The sequence below is a fragment of the Artibeus jamaicensis genome, unplaced genomic scaffold (genome assembly GCF_021234435.1).
Source record: "Artibeus jamaicensis isolate MK-2021 breed Jamaican fruit bat unplaced genomic scaffold, CSHL_Jam_final contig_851, whole genome shotgun sequence".
NCBI lineage: Eukaryota > Metazoa > Chordata > Mammalia > Chiroptera > Phyllostomidae > Artibeus > Artibeus jamaicensis.
Window position 1 is genome coordinate 12,940,376 of NW_026521986.1, and position 20,094 is coordinate 12,960,469.

At 40.9% G+C, this 20,094-nt stretch overlaps 2 protein-coding genes across 2 annotated transcripts in view; one reads left to right on the forward strand and one right to left on the reverse strand.

The window, feature by feature from the left end:
* DNAL1 (dynein axonemal light chain 1) overlaps positions 1 to 15,767 on the forward strand; it is a 35,837-nt gene extending 20,070 nt beyond the window's left edge. The window contains exons 6-8 of the mRNA XM_037127830.2: positions 3,077 to 3,203; positions 4,288 to 4,428; positions 10,912 to 15,767. Of these exons, the coding sequence (XP_036983725.1) occupies positions 3,077 to 3,203; positions 4,288 to 4,428; positions 10,912 to 10,952 (309 nt within the window). The 3' untranslated portion in view covers positions 10,953 to 15,767. The remainder of the gene's footprint in view (positions 1 to 3,076; positions 3,204 to 4,287; positions 4,429 to 10,911) is intronic.
* An 844-nt stretch (positions 15,768 to 16,611) lies between these two features.
* PNMA1 (PNMA family member 1) lies at positions 16,612 to 19,226 on the reverse strand. The gene has a single exon (XM_037127840.2). It carries the CDS (start codon positions 18,690 to 18,692, stop codon positions 17,598 to 17,600), a length of 1,095 nt encoding a protein of 364 aa, XP_036983735.2. The 5' UTR covers positions 18,693 to 19,226; the 3' UTR covers positions 16,612 to 17,597.
* Positions 19,227 to 20,094: the final 868 nt, after the last annotated feature.

Sequence of the window (20,094 nt, forward strand, 5' to 3'; positions counted from 1 at the left end):
CACTGATCACTTCTCAACTTATTAAAACACATAAAAATAGTAATCTACCTGAGCTGGTTAGCAAATCATTATCTATAGGGAAGTACAAAAGACAGTGGGATAGATTTAAAATGTATTGAAAGAACTATACTCTGGGCATTCAAAATCGATACAACATTTGTAAGTCAATTTGCATAAGAAATTCTTGTTCCACGAAAACATATTCTGAAGTAAAGTCACCAAGTGCAGTGAAATTTGGTTCTGGCAAAAGACCTGCACGTAAATGGCTGAAAACTAAACTGAAACAAAATAAACACTTAAGTGAGCTAATGAAGCATTACTGACATCTTCAAAGTTATCCTATCTAAAAATTTCTATCCTATCTAAAACAAATTATTATACTTTGTGAAGGAGTTCCAGTCAAGATGGAGGCATAGGTAGAAATACTTCACTTCCTCACACAAATAAAAGAAGGATAACAACAAATTTAAAAACAATAAACAACCAGAGCTGCCAGAAAGTCAAACTGCATGAAACTCCAACAACCAAGGCATTTAAGAAAATTCATCCAGACTGCTGGGAGGGGTGGAAACTGGCAGTGGGAGCAGAGAAGACCCCTGGCCAGGCAACAGATCATGTGGGTGAGCCAGGGTTGGCTGACTGGGAAACTAAAGACAAAGCCTCTAGCTGTAAAATATTATGGGGGTTTCAAAGGCAGGAGAAACTCCTGAGTCTCACAGGGACAGTTCATTGGAAAGTGGGGCTAGAGTGGAGCGAGTAGCATTGTTCCCTCTGTGACCCCTCCCCCACAAACAGCACCATAACACAGCAAAGAGAGTTGTATCACCCTGGTGAATACCTAAGGTTCTGCCCCTTACAACATAACAGGTGCACCAAGACAAAGAAACATGGCCCAAATGAAAGAACAGATCAAAGTTCCAGAAAAAGAGCTGATTGACAAGGAGATATACAAACTATCTGGTGCAGAGTTCAAAACACTGGTAATCAGGATGCTCACAGAATTGATTGAGTATGGTCATAAAATGAAGGAAGAAATGAAGGAAATAAAGGAAAGTAAAATAAAGTGAAATAAAGGAAAATATACAGGGAACCAACAGTAAAGGGAAGGAAACTGGAACTCAAATCAATGATTTGGAACAAAAGGAAGAAGTAAACATCCAAACAAGACAGAATGACGAAATGAGAATTCAAAAAAACGAGGAGAGGCTTAGGAACCTCCAGGACATCTTTAAACATTCTAACATTCGAATCATAGGGGTGCCAGAAGGAGAAGAGGAAGAGCAACAAATTGAAAACTTATTTGAACAAATAATGAAGGAAAATTTCCCCAATCTAGCAAAAGAAATAGACTTCCAGGAAGCCCAGAAAGTCCCAAAGAAGTTGGACCCAAGGAGGAACACAATAAGCCACATCAAATTAGGTTACCCAAGATTAAAGATAAGAAGAGAATCTTAAAAGCAGCGAGAAGAAAGGAGAGCATTATCTACAAAGTAGTTCCCATAAGACTATCAGCTGATTTCTCGAAAGAAACCTTACAGACAAGAAGGGGCTGGAAAGAAGTATTTGAAGTCATGAAAGGCAAGGACCTACATCCAAGATTGCTCTATCCAGCAAAGCTATCACTTAGAATGGAAAGGCAGATAAAGTGCTTTTCAGATAAGGTCAAGTTAAAAGATTTCTTCATTACCAAGTCCTTATTATATGAAGTATTAAAGGGACTTATCTAAGAAATAGAAGATCAAAAACCATAAACAGTAAATGACAACAAACTCACAACTATCAACAACTGAACCTAAAATACAACAACAAAAACTAAGCAAACAACGAGAACAGGAACAGAATCACAGAAATGGAGATCACATGGAGGGGTATCTGTGGAGAGGGAAAGGGAGAGAATGTTGGGGGAGTACAGGGAATAAGGAGCATAACTGTAGGCATGAAATAGGCAGGGGGAGATTAAGAATAGTGTAGGAAATAGAGAAACCAAAGAATTTATGTGTACAACCCATGGACATGAACTAAGGGGAGTGGGGAATGCTGGCGGGTAGAAAGGTGCAGGGGGGCGGGGGGGATAAAGGAGAAAAAAATGGAACAACTGTAATAGCATAATCAATAACATACTTAAAAATAAAAATTACTATAATTTGTAACTAGTTAAACAATTTTTTGGTAAATCAGTAAATTTTTTGGTAAATCATGTGCCCTGACTGGGAATTGAACCAGTGACCCTTTGGTTTGCAGGCTGGCACTCAATCCACTGAACCACACCAGCCAGGGGTTAAACTGAATTTTATACATTAAAAAATAAGGTGACTTAATGGATAGCTAGCTGGATAGAAGACAGACAAGTATTTGACAGGAAAGGGATAGTAAAATGTTAATGGTAGAATCTGGGTAGTAGATATATGGGAATTTACTTTAAAACTCTTTCAACTTTTTCCGTTTGAAAGTTTCCCTAATAAATATTTAGACCCAGCTCTAGTATTTAGTAGCATTGTGATCTTAGAAAAAGTTCATAAATTCTTATAGTAGAAATCAAATAACCTGCTTTGCCTATCTTAATTGTTACAAGGATAAAATAATGAAATATACAGGGAAGGAATTTGAAAATTATACTATTCAATAGAAGTGATAAAATAGTGCTACTGTTTCCCCTTTTGGTGATTTCAATACCTATTCTTAGTTCAGATCAGTTTGAAGAAAAGAAGGGAATGTTCTACTTGGCTTTCTTTTTTTTTTTTAATTTTTATTTATTTATCTTTAGAGGGGAAGGAGAGAGGGAGAGAAACATCAATGTATGGTTGCCTCTAGTGCATCCCCTGCAACCCAGGCATGTGCCCTGACTGGGAATCGAACCGCGGTCCTCTGGTTCACAGGCCCGTGCTCAATCCACTGAGCTACACAAGCCAGGGCTACTTGGCTTTTTTAATATATCAAAAAACTCCCACACACCTTCAGCTCTCTTGGCAGGGGACAGGTGGGTCTCAGTTCTCTCTGAAGACCATTGTCTTTATGTTTATAAGGAAGGAAAAGAGCTTAAAAGTAAGCATGTATATCAAGTTGCTTTCTTTTTCAGGAAGCAGTAGGGGACACATTAGAAGAACTGTGGATCTCCTATAATTTCATTGAGAAGTTGAAAGGCATCCATGTAATGAAGAAATTGAAGATTCTCTACATGTCCAATAACCTGGTGAAAGACTGGGGTAAGCTGACAATGGCTCTTTGCTAAGTTCTCCCTGCTATATGTAGAAAATAGCCCAGCAGGGCACAAGCTGCAAAATAAAGACATTTATTTCTAAGCACAGAGGGAAGTACTCATACCTATAGGAGTTCCTAGATTTCAGCTAAATGCTTGAAATTTACATTTAAATATTTATGTAGAATGATTTTAGTTGAATAGATCCTGGTCCTATTAATTATGAAAAGATTAAATTAATTGTCCAAAGGCTGGGAAAAGTCCATTTAAATTTAATAATTCTTGTGTGGAAGACTTATTTGACATTTATATTGCTTTGCTTCTTTACTGTACATCATTCACTCAGCATTTAGTAAAGCCTTATTATGTGCCTATAACTATATACCAGACCCTTGAGATACATAATTGAGTAGGACACTATGCCTGCCCTCAAGGAATTCACAGCTTAGTGGGGAAGGTTAGTTTTTAAGCTAATAATTGTAAAAATGTGTGATAAATTCTGCAGTAGAGGCTCCAATGAGTTACTTCAAGAATTCAAAGATGAGGGAGGGAATGGGTGGAGACAGTTTAGCTTAGCCGGTGCTGATACCGTACAGAGCGCAGGGAAGACCTGTCAATGGGGAAGGGTTTGTTGTAAATTTCATTTCCTCCTCTCATCCTATCTAAGGATAAAGGTAGATGAAGGTGGAAGAGGAATGTCTTCTTTTTCCCTTCCTTTCTGTCACATTTTCAGAGAATCACTCCATGTGGTCTAACTTCCCTTACTTCCTTCAAAAACTTAAATTGTTCTGAATGGTCGCAAACAGTAATATTGGAATTCAGTCCCCAAAATTGTCACAGTAAAATCTGCCATTTAAAAAATGATTTTATTTATTTATTTTTAGAAAGAGGGGAAAGGGAGAGAAACACTGATCAGTTGCCACTCACGTATGTCCTGACCGGGGATGGAACCCGCAACCCAGGCATGCGCCCTGACCAGGAATCAAACCTGCCACCTTTCGCTCTGCAGGACAATGCCCAACCAACTGAGCCACACCGGTCAGGGCGAAAACTTGCTGTCTTAATGTGAAATGTATTCTTTATACCTGTAGCTGAATTTGTGAAGCTGGCAGAACTGCCAAGCCTGGAAGACCTGGTGTTTGTAGGCAATCCCTTGGAAGAAAAACACTCTGCTGAGGGGAACTGGATTGAAGAGGCAACCAAGAGAGTGCCCAAACTGAAAAAGCTGGACGGTGAGTGACTCGGGGGCCATCCCAGAAATGTCTTCTAGGTGTGAGAGGTGAATTTGTGACACGAAATTGTGAAAAGGACCAAAATTGAAGAAAATGATAGGTTGTCTCTAATCTCTAAACAGGAAATTTTATGGTCCAGGTCTGGGCCCAAGTGAGAAGGAAAACTTTAAGGATATTTAGGCTGGTATAAGGTCATTCCTAGACCAAAAGCTTATAGGAAAGTTGGGCTTATTCTCAAGTCACAGGCATTATTTTGCAGAATAATTAGACATAAATGCTAAGTAGTTGCTTTTTCACAACTGAATCAAAGTTGTAGTGTTCTCTAATGCCCCCCCTCCCCCCTCACACACACACACACACTCATTTTCGTTTCTTAGTGTCTAGGATACGTGTCTCTGTTGGTAGATATCCTTGACTGACTGGGTGCAAGTCCCAGTTCTACCACTTAATGTCTTTTTCGTCCCTTTAATTCATTTCACCAAACCTTTTCTTTTATAATCTAAAAACTGGAAATGATAATATTCACTGATCTCTCTGGGTCTTTCCTGTTCCCAGTGGTGTTACCAGGAAACCAGGCCAGGATTCCAGCTGTTCTAGAACCCACATACTTCCCGTTTTTCTACAAGCCCAGGGAAATATCCTTCTAGTCTGAGAAGAATCACTATTCCTCTCTTTGTTTTCTACATTATTCTGCATCTTTTCACAAATCTTGTTCTCGGTTATCTTAGGCTTTTCGAAGACAAAGAAGCCCATAAGTCTGACAGTCTGTTTCCGCCTTCCACATTGCCCCTGAAGTGATGAGGCTCAGAGCCAACCAGCCTACCTGACGGAATAGGGGTGGGGGGATATGTAGAATGAACAAGCACATTATCCAGCTGTATCATCATTAGGTACCAAATGCATATTTTCCTTATTGTCTTCATCACCATCCTCATACCAATATTCACAATCCAAAACCAAAGGACTTAGCTGACTATGGTTGAGGTGCCCTTGATCCTGAACCCTTTGATCCCCGCCTCGTCACCTCTGCTGCCCTGCTGATTTATCCTTCCTATTCTTTCTCTCTTCATCTCTTCCTTACTACCCCTATATAAAGTTTGGTAGTCAACCCTTTTATCCACCACAGCTCACTATGGCGGTTGCTCTTAAGTGGTTCTGCATTCCTGTGGAGGATATTTCAGAATCCCTGGGGAGAGAGTGAAGGAAAACTATATAGTTTGAAAAAGTTTTACAAATGATTCTTATATGTCTCCCTGGAAGAGATGTGCTCATCTGGCCCTTGCCCGTGTAGCTCAGTTGGAAGGGCATCATCCCGCAAACCAAAAGGTCACAGATTCAATTCCTGGTCAGGGTATATGCCTGGGTTGCAGGTTTGGTCCCTGGTTGGGGCGCCTATGAAAGGCAGTGAATCGATGTTTCTGTCTCTTTCTTTCTTTCTTCCTCCCTTCCCCACTCTCTAAAACCAATAAGCATGTCCTTTGATAAGGATTAAAAAAGGAAAAAAAAGAGATGTGTTTAACTGTCATCCAGTTCAGAATTATTGACATAAAGGGCTCTTTAAAAAAAAATTATTGAGGACTTCTGGCCAAGATGGTGGCATAGATAGACACACTGTGCCTCCTTACACAACCAAAAGAAGGACAACAACAACTTCTGGCCAAGATGGAGGCGTAGGTGGAAATACTGTGCCTCCTCACACAACCAAAATTAAGGACAACAAAGATTTAGAAACAAAAACACAACCAGAACAGACAGAAAATGGAACTGTACAGAAGTCCAACAGCCATTCGTCCAGACCTATAAGAGGGGCAGAGTTGGTGGCCGGCCGGCAGAGAGGGGTCTCGGCAGGAAAAGGCGGTGGCTGCCAGACCTGAGAGTGCAGGCGGTACGGGGCTGACCGCAGTCTCACATTCCCGTGCAGATAAACTAGGCAAAAAGGGGCAGCAAGACAGACCGTACAGCGACGGTCTGTCCCAGGGCCCCATCGACGGGAAATAAAGCCTAAAAGCATTGATTGAAAAGGTGCCAGGAGAGACTCCCAGCCTCACAGGAGAGTTCGTTGAGGAGACCCACAGGCTCTTAGAATGTACAAGCCCACCTATCCGGGAACCAGCACCAGAAAGGCCCAATTTGCTTATGAGAAGTGGCAGAGGGGATTGAAGTCCAAGAGCCAGAGGAATAAGCGCCATTGTTCCCTCTCTGACCCCGCCCCCACATACAGGGCTACAACCCAACAACTGGGTTGCCCCGCCCTGATGAACACCTAAGGCCCCGCCCCTCATACACAATAGGCTCAAACAGACCAAAACATTATGGCTCAAACAGAAGAACAAATCAAAGCCCCAGAGACAATACTTTTAAGCAACCAAGAGATAGCCAGCCTATGAGATGCACAGTTCAAAACACTGGTGATCAGGATGCTCACAGAACTGGTTGATTTTGATGACAAATTAGATGGAAAAATGAAGGCTACACTAAGTGAAATGAAGGAAAATGCACAGGGAACCAATAGTGATGGAAAGGAAACTGGGACTCGAATCATTGGAGTGGACCAGAAGGAAGAAAGAAACAACCAAGCAGAAAAGAATGAAGAAACAAGAATTCAAAAAAATGAGGAGAGGCTTAGGAACCTCCAGGACATCTTGAAACGTTCCAACATCCAAATTATAGGGGTACCAGAAGGGGAAGTGGAAAAGTTATTTGAACAAATAATAAAGGAGAACTTCCCCAATCTGGCAAAGGAAATAGACTTCCAGGAAGTCCAGGAAGTTCAGAGAGTCCCAAAGAAGTTGGACTCAAGGAAGAACACACCAAGGCACATCATAATTACATTACTCAAGATTAAAATGAAGGAGAGAATTCTAGAAGCAGCAAGAGATAAGGGGACAGTCACTTACAAAGGAGTTCCCATCAGACTGTCAGCTGATTTCTCAAAAGAGACCTTACAGGCAAGAAGGGGCTGGAAAGAAGTATTCCAAGTCATGAAAGGCAAGGACCTACATCCAAGATTGCTCTATCCAGCAAAGCTTTCATTTAGAATGGAAGAACAGATAAAGCGCTTCTCAGATAAGGTCAAGTTCAAGGAGTTCATCATCACCAAGCCCTTATTATATGAAATGTTAAAGGGACTTATCTAAGAAAAAGAAGATAAAACACATGTATAGTAAAATGACAGAAAACTCACAATTATAAACCACCACACCTAAAACTAAAACAAAAACAAAGTAAACAACTAGAACAGGAACAGAACCACAGAAATGGAGATCACGTGGAGGGTTAGCAACAGGGGAGTGGGAGGAGGAGACAGTGGGGAAGGGTACAGAGAATAAGCAGCATAGATGATAGGTAGAAAATAGAGGGAGGTTAAGAACAGTATAGGAAATGTAGAAGCCAAAGAATTTATGTGTATGACCCATGGACATGAACTAAAGGAGGGGGAATGTGGGTGGGAGGGGATGTGCAGGGCAGAGGGGAATAAGGGGGGGCGGGTGAAATAGGACAACTGTAATAGCATAATCAATAAAATACATTTTTAAGAAGTTTAAAAAATTATTGACTGATTGATTTGAGAGAGAGAATTTTGTTGTTTCACTTATTTATGCATTCATCGGTTGATTCTTGTATGTGCCCTGACCAGGGATCAAACCCTATATGCCACAGGATATAGGGATGGTACTCTAACCAACTGAGCTAGCTGGCCAAGGTTAAAAGGCTCTTAAATAGCTCTTCTCCTACACCAAAAACTTTTAACAGCCTGATTGATATATAATTGACATACAGCTAACTACACATATTTAAAGTGTAATTTCATATGTTTTGACATACGTATATATCACTGAAACCATCACCACAATTAAGATAATGAAGATATGTGTGACGGTGACTATAGTTACCAATACTACAGTGTATACTTACTTGAAAGTTGCTAAGAGAGTAGATCTTAAAAGTTCTCACATATACACTAAAAGGTAATTACACGGTGGGAGGGTGAAGGAATCAAGTTTAAAAGGAAAAAGAAAACTAAAAAAATTAAGATAACTATGTGAGGTGATGGATGCATTAATTAATGTTATTGGCATAATTATTTTATAAAACATATGTATATTAAATCATCATGTTTACACCTTAAACTCATACAGTGTAATATGTCAATCATATCTCAGTAAAGCTGGGGGAAAGTTAATGAACATGTGCGTTACTCCTAAAAGGTTCCTTGTGCTTCTGTGCAATCTCCCCCTCTGCTTCTCAGCACCATCCCTCTCAAGGCAGTCACTGATCTGCTTTTTGTCCGTGTAGATTAGTTTGTATTCTTTAGAGTTTTGTATAAACGGGATCATGCAGAATGTTCTCTTTTTTAACCCTCTGTGGATACATACATAAGGGCAACGTGACGAAGACAGTGTAGAACCTCTTGTGGGAGGTGCAGGAATAATCGGGAAGAGACAGCCAGGTTTCTAAGCTCTACTGGTAGTGTTCCAGTTCCTAAATTGGACGGTAGTATACAATCATTGGTTTTATTACTCTTCAAATTACTTATATTGTGTTTGTGCGAATGAATATTCACAATTTAAAAATAAAATTAAAAAAAAAGAAAGGGTAGAGACATCAGAGTCTTGGATTCAGCCTTTTTATATTCACCTTTGGTTGGACTCTGGATACCACTTGAAACCATTGGTCTTTACTTCCTTCAGGACTATACACAGGTGAGTCCCTTCCCTTAAGAATATAACAGAGCCCCTCATGTACACCCTGACTAGACTAACCCACACAGATTTTGGAATGAACTATTGCCCTCAGACTAATCTGAACAGCCCCTAAAAGAACCACCTTGGCCTGTACTAAACCAGTGGGATAGACCAGAAGAACAGAGGTGGCCACGGCTGCTAACTTGCCTCTTTTTGCTACTCTTCTGTTACTTATAAGCAAACCTGCGGGATCTTAACAAGTTAAAATGCAAAAAGACAGACAATGCCAAATGTTAGTGGGGTGTGCAGCAACCAGCACTCTCATACCCTGCTGGCTGGTCACGTTGTTTGGTATAACCATTTTGGAAAACTGACAGTATCTACAAAAGCTCTACCTACATACATGTCCCTTAGCACCCAGCAGTTTTTCTACTAGCTGTATACCCCAAAGAAAAGGGTATGTTTGTTTACCAAAGACATGTATGAGAATGTTCATAACAGCACTATTTCAATAGCTGTAAATTGGAAATAATCCAAATGCCCATCACCAAGAGAGTAGATAAATAAATAATGACATTCATGCAGTGGAATATTAAATGGCAATGAGAATGCATGAACTACGTCTGCACTCAATATAGATGAATCATACAAACATAATGTTGAGCAAAAGAAGCCAGACCCAAAGTGCATGCTGTATCATTCCAATCATATCGATTTCAAAAACATGCAAGACAACCTATGGTGTTAGACATTAGGGTGGAATATACTTTTCGTGGGGGAATACTGACTGGAAGGGGGGCTGAGGAGGTTTGGGGGCTCTGATTACATTGGTCTCTTCCTACTCTGGATGCTGGTTATCAGGTGTGTTGTCTCCGTACATTTGCCAATATGTACAATTTTTGTGTACTTGGTGTACTTTTTGTGTACTTTATATGTATGTTGTACTTTGTTTGCTATACTTTGTACGTTTGTTATACTTTAATAAAACAGTCACTCCTTCCCCCACCAACAGATGCTGTGAGGAGTATAGGGAGGTAAAACTCTGCTCACTGCTATAAAGAACAGAAATGTTCATTTACGGAGGATCACAGGGAGAGGAACCATTGGAGTTAGTTATTAATTAACAGTAGGGTTTAGATTGTAGGATAGTTGGGGAGGGCATTTCAAAATGGAGGACCTTTGTTAACCAAGGGTCCTGGGTAAGAGTGTCTCCCAGATGAGCTAGGGAGACAGTGAGTTGGTAAGTGTGGCTGGACTGGGGAGTGCACAGGTCAGACTGCCCAGGCTTCACATGCTGGAGCTCAGGGACGGGTGGCCCCTGGCCCGCTGAGAGCTTGTAGATGTGTTTTGTTTTGTGTACTTTGGTCCTTCTCCCCGCCACCCTGCCTGTTTATTATCAAGGTTGAATAGTTGTGGGAATAATCCAGAAATCCAGCTATCTGGCAATACTCGTATTGCATGTTTTATTATGAAAATGAAGAGTATTTCTTTGTGTTTAACATACAAAGTTTTTAGTATATATAGGGCTTTTTTTTTTTTTTTGCCTGGCACCTTTAGGCATTTTTATTTGAAACTGCATTTGGTAACCCAAATACTCATTAGTACTTATATTAATCCGTTTGAGAATTCTGAGAGGCTTTTTGGATAATTTGAAATGAAATAGATTATTTTATGAAATTATTTTTATTATGGTACTTCACAGCATCCACAAGCTTCTGACGTTAATGGGAAAATATTTTTACTTAGAATTTTAACAATCTGTTGAGAGTGACCAGAAATAATTTCTTTTTCATTCTAGGTACCCCAGTAATTAAACAGGATGAGGAAGAAGAAAACTAACACCACATTTTCTGCTTTGTGTTAACTTATTTAAATATTGTATAATTGTCTATTTTAAAGATTCTCTGTGGAGCGAATGTTCTTAAGATAAAACAAATCTCTAATTCCTATTTTTTTCTTAACCTATTTACTGTTTCTCCCCCCAAATGGTAACACTAACTTTATACATTGTAGTCCGCTTTTGTTAAAGTACAAATTTTCAGTTTTTGTTCGGTCTCCATCTGCTGAAATCTTTGTAGAGCGACCAATCATTTTTAACAACAAAGAAACAAATGGGCTCTTCCTTTCATTGTTTTTAGGTCAGGCATTTAAATATATATACTTAACTTTTGACCCTGTAGACCGTCTTTCCTGAAGGTGCGTCTCCTTATGATTCAGAAGCACAAACGTGTCGTGCCCTCGGTTCAGGAGGCAGCACGGGGACCGGAAGAGCTGCTCTCAGACGCTCAGCAGCAGCCGTAGAAGCAAGACTCCAAGTCATAGTGAAAAAAAATATGCAGCGAAAAAGAGAAAAATTAATATCTCAGAGGCCTTATAGCCCATGTTTATGTTTACTTACTTGTTTTTCAAAAAATGCGTACATTGTCAACTGGAATTTAGGCCGTGTGAATATTGTGGCCACTCGCGTCACTGCGCACAGCAGTCAGTCAATCTGCAGTGCAGGTCAGTGGTTAACGTGACTGTCGCTATCATTCTTCTGACCAACACCGGTCATGTCACTTGCGTGGGCCTGATCTGAGGCACGCTTTGGGGTTTATAGCTCTTTAGATGTTATATTAGAAAGTATATATAAGCAGTAGTTATAGTTGAATTCCTAGTCTAAGTCTTGGCCATTCATATGTCTCAAAATTTGCCCTAATAACTTTGGTTGATTAAACATTGTATTGAGAGAAGTGACCGTTATAAGAGTATAAAAGTTAAAGCCTCAATTTGATACCTTTCAACAAATTAAATTTAGTATTTTGAAATATATTTTTAGAGAATGTCTAAGTTAAACAGCTCTTAAAATGAATTGTGTAAGTGATTATAGAGGGAAAAGAGATATTTCAGTATAGGATCCCAGGCATATGGCAGTATTTTTGAGGACTGCTTCCTCAGTGAAGCATTGTAGCTGATTAAACTCAAAATTGCAGAGCAAGAGTTGGATGCAGAGCTTAGAATTTATTATGTAAGAAAAAAATTCTTTATGGAAAGTGCAAGATACAGTGGTCAGTAACCAGACGAAGGCCACAGAGTCCATGGCCGAATCACTGATAGACTGCAGCAAGGAAGTCAGAGGCCCTCTGCCAGACTGTGCCTGCAGGCCCTCAACCAGGGACTTGGTCTTCATTTTCTCATTTACTTGTGTAAAATCAGTCAGAGGGAAGAACCGTTTCTAAAAAGTGAGTTCATAAGTAGTCCAGGGTTTCAGAAGTTTTCAGTTATCCTTTAAATAGGAATTAGATGATTTTTCATAGTCACACTGATCAAAAGGGACCACCGCTTCGACAATCAATTCTGAAAAGGAAAAATTAACCCAACACTTTTTTAGCTACCTGTTAGCTCTTCCTCACAATGTGACAGGAAGTAATCTTTCCTCTGATTGGCTTATCCATTCAAAGCCTCTGGGAACTTCTTTTGTGAACCAGAGGTAGTGAGCCTGCCCCTTGGTGATTTTAAGGCACAGAAAGAAGCCAAGAGGGAAGATGGTTTTCTTGTCGTATGAATTTAATCTAGTAGGCAAGCTTGAAGCCATATTGCTGTATATGGGTACATTTCCTAAAAGTTACTCTGGAAGTGAAAAATAATAGGGAATGGTGACTGACTTCAAACTGAATTTTTTGTAAAATGGCTTACGTTGTTTAGGTTTCTTTTTAAATTCTGCAATATAGAAACTAATTTTATCTGTCTCCTTGTTTCTTAATGTCTTTTCATCACTGGTAGTTATGAAAGAAATGTTATGAAAAAAATGTAAGGTGCTTTTCTGTGTCCATTTCACACCAAACTCATATTCAGTTCTACTCAACAAATATTGGAATGACTTCTATGCATCCTTTGCATGGAATGAAACCCAGAAGCCATGCCATTAGAAAATGGAAGATGGGGTATATTAAGAAGTTCAGAATATTCTCTCAAATCATTCCTTAGCTCATCCTTTACTGCTGCAAATTTATCTGATATAAATGCCTTTGATTTATGCATCTTAGAGTGTTAGCCTGCTTGTGTGGATTCTCTCTGTGCTCCTGGTTTAAAGTGTTATGCCATTTTAGTGGGTCATTCATTTAAATTTTATTTTTGTAATGATGGTAGAGCTCTGTTGTCAGTTAAGTATTATAATATTTCCACAGGAAGTTTGACTTTAGTCTATCAACTAACATAACTTTTCTGTGTTCCCTAAGTCTAAGCTCGTGGCTGTATTACCTGGTCAGGTTTGAAAGGTTTTGTGTTCTCTGTTCACAGGCATTTGTTCCTTTAAATCAGTCACCGTTGCAGTATCAACATCTTGGTTCGATAATGTTGTGGGGGGCTGTCCTGTGTGTTATAGGGTGTTTAGCAGCATCTCCGACGTCTACATATTAGAGGTCAAGTAGAGGCTTCTTGCCACTTGTGATAACCAAAAATGTCTTCATACGTTGCCATGTGTCACCCGGGGCAAAGGGATTGGAACAAATTCACCCCTATTCAAGAACCAGTGCTTTATACCCACATTCCTTTTGTCCAGAGTACATTTATTTTTCACTCTGTAGCCAGGCCACCTTAGTTGTATGAGAGGTGATGTATTTAATAATCATGTATGAAAGGAAATGGTCACTGGTGTTACCCTCTTTTGTAATGCTCATTTTAATAGTTCTCACATCACACTAGAAACTCAGGGCTGGAAGGTTCAACTTACTTTTTTTTCAGCAGGATTTCAACTTTTATTTCTTAGCATTTTGCTTATCTTAGAACAATGATTATTAACCTACCTCTCTCTTAACTATCAACAGAATCCAAGTGTATGGTAGATTTTGGTTTGTCTCTAAAGCTTAACACTTTTAAGTATATTTTAGAAAATTGTCATTTTTTAAGTGTTCATTCATTGTCCAGTAATGCACAGGACTTTGCAGACTGTAGCAGTCATTAAATACAAGAAATATTGTATAAAACTTAGTAATTGTGTATGAAAGTTACAGGTGTAAACACGTTTTAGATGTGATCAGAATGTCTGGTTACTGGATCCAGTCCACAAATAGAGGTGGTGTCCCTTAAATGTGGTTCCAGTTTGGAAAGATAAATTTTAACTTGAATAGATGCTTCTTCTGATGCCTGTTTCAAGTAGGATAAGGAAAAGTAAGAAATGAATCTTAACTGTTGACTTATTTTCAGAATTGGTGATGTGTAAGTAGAGCTGAAGGTAGTTATCTTTGTGACCTAGAACCTCCCACCTGGGTTTTTCTTAGGACTACATGGGGAAAGAGTAGAACTAGGAAGATTGGATTGAATCATTAACTTAAAAAAAATTGGGGGGAAGTGCCAAGCATCAATCACAAGTTCTTAGCATCTCTCTAACTGAAGTCTCTTAGTCACAAAGATTTTGTATTGTAAGTAGTGGTAAAGGGAGAAAGCGAACTGCTAAACTGAAAGTTACTCTTTACCAGAATTTAATTCCTTTGGCATACATTTTCTTTATTTGGGCTGCTTAATGTGTCTGTAAGTTAAGTACAAAACAATCTTTAGTGTAGCAGAGCTGGTACTCTGACACAGCTAACTCTACCGTGTTCCTTCATCTTCACTCCAGCATGAGGTTGTTTTATTTTATTTTATTTTTGGAAAACCACAAAATAGGTGCAATAAAAAAAATTAATAAGAGTATTTTAAAAAAATCACTGAACTTTAGAAATCTCCCATCTCTCTCTATTCCTGCCTTTTTATAAACTAGTGACTGCAAAGGAAGAAAACTAAAAGGAAAAACCAGACTGAGTCTTACTTTTTTCTGACCTAAGGTAAATTTTCACTTGACACTTGGAGAAGTCATAACTGGATTCTAGTTAATTTCCCGTATTATGATTAGAGAGGAAGCAGCCAACCAAATTGTGATCTAGCAAATTTAATAAGGGGGTGGGGGAGAGTAAACTATTTTTCAACAGATTTGCACTTTAAAATTATGAACTGGATGTTGGTCGAAAGTATTTCCAAAGGGCAGATGGGTAAATGTCTTACGTGCATGTGGATATTAGAGAATCAAACCCTTGCTGCTAATCTTAAGCCCCCGGAGCAACAGTTGTCTGTTGGCATCATCAGAGTCAGGATTTCCTTATTTCCCTACTTGGTGTCACCTTCCCCATCTACCGCATCGACAGTCTTCCTTGGGGAGACGTGTCAAGTAGAATTCTCCTACTCAGAAACTTTATCTTCTCCACATCTAGATTTTAAACATTAATTTAGATGTTGGCTAAATGAAGTTCAGGTGAGGGTTAGGAGGGTGGGGAGTTACTTGTTTCCGTGGTCAGCAGGGTATCTGCCTCTGAGGTGCTATTGCCTGGAGGGGTCATTCCCACCGAAAGCCTGGGGGCCCGGGGCTGGGAGGTTCACAGGTACTGCCGGCTCTGGCTCCCGTGGTGTCAGTGGTCTCGGTCCTCATCTCGAGTGTCATTCCAGAATCTTTGGCTTCTAGAACCAACTCCATTCTGAAGAACATTTAATATCTATTAACACCTATTAAAACTTTGGTAATAATCTTTTTATATGCAGGAATTTTGTAGCATGACTTTATGACTAAACTTAATGTGTTAAATTATTTAGAAAAGTTGAGTTTCTGAATGTTATTTTGTGAGACTTGTTTTAAAATAGTAATAAATGGTGTTATTTTCTAAAAAAAAAACAATCTGCACCTTTTTTGGGCTACATAACCATCAATTTTAGCTAATTAGAACAAGTATGTAAACTTCGTATAATTCCAAAGAAATTAGTCCTTGGAAATCAGTCCTTGGATAACACATTCCACAGCTGTGTGTGTATGTATGTGTAGGGGGCATGTGGGGTGGGAATAAAGGGGGAAGCAATGAGTGGGAAGAGAGGAAATGAGGACGTTTGTGGGGGTCAAATCTGTAGAGATGTGTTCAGAGTGTGAGGGAAGAACTGATGTCACATGGGAAGTGAGATGAATGTGTAGAAAAGCTGGTAGAACCTGATACCACTATTAGCCTTTATAACTACATTCCTTAGCTGGTGCTTGTCACAATAGGTTGGCTATAACTTTAAAGCCTTGTTACTGTGAGAAAACCCTCACTGAACACAATGTTCGTTTAATCTCTTCTGGGTCTAATTCAGCCTCAAAAGCTGCGCATCGTCAGTCACTGAACCTCTGCAGCCCAATAAACACGTTTTTAAGCCATATTTCCCTTTTTTATATCCTCTTGATATAAAACAGATGCTGTAAAGTCAAAACCTTACTTTTACATAGTTATTCCTGAAGCAAAACAGTATTTTAGCTGAAAGGAACTTAAAAGGGGATTTGCTGGGTAACCTCCTAAACCCCCTGCAGGGTTTCCCAGCATTTTACCAGTAAGTTATATTTACTTACACTTATTTAATCGCTTAACATTTGCCTTTTTGAAAACACACAAAATTGAATATTAAGAGTACTACAATTTAAACTTAAGAGTATGATATAAAGCTTAAGATAAAGAAATCTTTAAGCTTTCTAAATTGAAGTTTTTTTGTGTGACGTGGTGAAGCCTGGTAAAAGATATAGATCTTAATTACTCTGAACATTTTTATACATGCAGAAAAATGAGATTTTAAAATATTCATGTATTTGATATACATGTATTTGATAACTTCAAATTTAGAACACTTAGAACAGCATGAATAAAGAGAACTACTATTCAATGACATAGATTTGAAATGGGGGAATGGATACTTAACTGGCTCATATTAACCTCCCCATGCAATTTATATCTGTATCTGGTACAGTGAAAAATTCTAATTTACACAGCTCTGTAATTGTAGAATTTTTCTAACACCCCATTTTGTAGTCTCAGAATACTTGTCAAGTAAACTGTTCCAGCCGTGTACAGTTGAAAAGTAAGAAATTAGCACTGTTATACAAGAACTAGTATAAAGGACACATGGACAACAACTAAGGGGGGGTGGAAATGGGAGGGAGGTGGGGAGTGCTGGGGGCGTGGGCTGGGATGGGAGTAAAAGACAGAAAACCACTTGAACAATAAATAAATAAATAAATAAATAAATAAATAAATAAAATTTGCATTGTGAAGTTGAATCACCAAGAATAGCTAGTTCACATTTCTTTCCATTAACATAAAACAGGGACAATTTACAGTAAACACAAACATTCACATTATTAGTAATAACAGTTGATACTTTTACTGAACACTTGTGTTAGCCAGGCTCTGAACTAAAGGTCTCAACATGGAATTTTACACTTAAGTACCTCAATGAGAAGTGTCACAAGTTCACGATTTTCACAAATGATGCCATGACCCCTTGCACTGAACACCTGTGTACAAGCCTTTACCTGGCATTTTGGCCAGCATGACTCACACCAGAGTGGCTGCTTGCACGATTTTACTGTTACAATACACAGGCCTGATTCTCCCCAAGAAAACAGGACTAAGTGGCATACAAATAAGACAGCACAGATGCAATGAAAGAAGCTGTTGTCTAGGACTGCGCTATATCTCCATTTCCCATGACACAGAAGTGCCCCTCCAAGCCTAACTGCAGGAGGGCGGCCTCAGCTTCCTCCTCCTCTTCCTTGGCCTCCTCCTCGCGGATCTGCACCAGCAACTCAAAGAGGTTAGGAGCCGGCCCTTCCGCAGCTCCGTTCAGCCACAGCTGCCTTCGGATGGCCCCGCTGTGGTTGGCTCCTGCTATGACCTGCTCCAGGCGGGCTTGGTTCACGTTATCTTTATCTATGGCCCCCTTCTCCACCACCTTCTGCAGCAGAGGTTCCAGACGAATGACATAAGCCGACAACTTTTCTCCCGGGTTCTGGTAAGTGTTCAGAAATCTGATCTGCGCATCCCTAGAACTCTCGATGCTGCCAAACACCTGCTTAAGCGCCTTCAGGCATTCCGCGGTAGTTATTGCAGGGTTGTTAGTCTTGAGGATGCGGATGACGTCAGCTGCAGGGCCTCTGAGACTCTCCATCAACCGCCGCCTCTTTTCTACATCAGACACCTGCCACTCCTCTAGGACCTCATTAGTGTGCTCCAGCCAGGGGCCAAAGGTCTCCTCCCCCGGCCCCGGGATGTCCCTCCCCGAGAACAGCGTCAGCTTCTTGTACCATATAGATTCAACTAGAGGCTGAATGACATTATCCAAAATATAGTTCAGCATCTCTGCTGGCATATCTGGGCCTGGGGCCGGAGCGGGGTTCTGAAACCCAAGGACACGGGCCACATCTTGCACGGTCCACCCCTCTCTCTCTAGGAAGAGATGCAACCTTTCTAAAAATTCAGTATCAGAAGTCGGAGGTTTAAGGACCACTTTCCAGACCCCTCCTTTACCCGGCAACTCCCTGGGGATGGCCGCGTAATCCACAGCGCCAGTGAGCTCTAACAAGGCTGCTTTCGCGTTCTCTTTCCTCCAAAACATTCTCCCAAGCACTCGATAAGGAACCTGCGGCAACGCAGCCTGGAGGGTCTCTTCGATTTCAGCCTCATCACAGTTCACTGGGATCCCCCAGACCAGCAGGGCTCTCTGGGAATTCACATCCATTCCCCTGCACCAGTCTTCCAACAGTGTCATCGCCATTTCCCCAACTATCAAGGGCCCAATTAACAAACGACACCTGAGTCGCGGTGTCTTCCTTTCACGGCGGGTTCTCAGAGCAAAGCCCGGGAATGTCAGTCAATCACGCGGCCGCGGCCACCCTGGGTCTCAGGTCGGGGTCTGAGGCTGGGGTTCTTCACCTGCAAGCACTGTGTCGCCTTGTGGCGCAGAAGCTTGGAGCCGCCGAGCCGGAGAGGCCGCCGGGGTGTGGTCGCGGGTCCTGGCCGCCTCCTCTCGGCCGCCGGGGCGCCGGGTGGTCGCTACTCCCGCAGTCGACAGGCGTCCGCGGACGCAGTCGGGCTTTGGGGTGACAGAGGAGCGGCTGCTTCGCAGACGAGGGTTGAGTGGCCCCTCCAGGGAAGAGACTGTCCCGCAGAGGCGGCAGCAGGAGCAGCTTCTTCTCCGGTGCAGGGGACCTGATACAGGGGAGGTAGGGCGGCTGAGGTGCGTGCTGCAGCTACAGCTGAACGACCACCAGACCCGCAGCCAGCGGAGGAGGTACTGCGGCAAAAGAGGGCGGCCCTCCCCCCTGCGAGTGGCTCGCCCCGCCCCCTGCGGCCCGGTCGTGCCAGTGTAGTCATGGCAACGGCGAGCCAGATGACGGAGGTTCCTGCGCTCCTGCGGCCTGCGGGTTGGAGTAGTTGCCATGGTGCCAGTTAAGGCCTCCAGTTTGCTAGTTTCTCTGATGGCGCATTTTTTTTTCATATTTTCCAGACTCTTTTTTTTTTTTTTTTTTTTACAAAGCACCGGGTTTAAAATCTATTTCTCCAGGGGTTTTAAGACGATACCGTTGAAGGACATGGATTAGCCAAAGAACTTATATGCATGATCCATGGACATGAACAATGGTGGGGGAATTGCTGGGTGGAGAGGGGCAAAGGGGGAAAATCAGAACAACTATAACAGCATAATTAATAAAATATAATTAAGAAAAGACATGCTATTAAAAATGCAGCCATGAAGACAGGTGGGCTCCTGTCCCTGGTTCAACCCGAAAACACCCTCTTCAGTCACACAGCTTCCCTGTGCCACCTGACTGCATTCTGCACCCTCCGTATTTCATCCCAAAGAAACTAACATGTTGGAAGTATGCCATTCACATGTTTTTGTGTGAAACAGTCCATTGAGATTTCCAAACTTTTGTAAAACAGTAATATTCAGTAACTTTTACAGCCAGGCAGACACTAGTGTGTTCATTTTTCCTGTCCTGGCATCATTGACAATGGGCTAATGAAAAGAGTGCTTATGGTTCAAAAATGTCGAGTCATCTCCTGCGAGCAAAAACAAGGCCTGTTTACGTCGATCTCAGACGGTGAAAATCACCCCGAAATAACACAGCGTTCAACTCTGTTTTTAAGACCTTATTTAATAAAAGGTTTAAAGA

Bases quoted from the DNA above. Each gene is read 5' to 3' on its own strand.
- PNMA1 (XM_037127840.2), bottom strand. From the start codon at position 18,692: ATGGCGATGACACTGTTGGAAGACTGGTGCAGGGGAATGGATGTGAAT.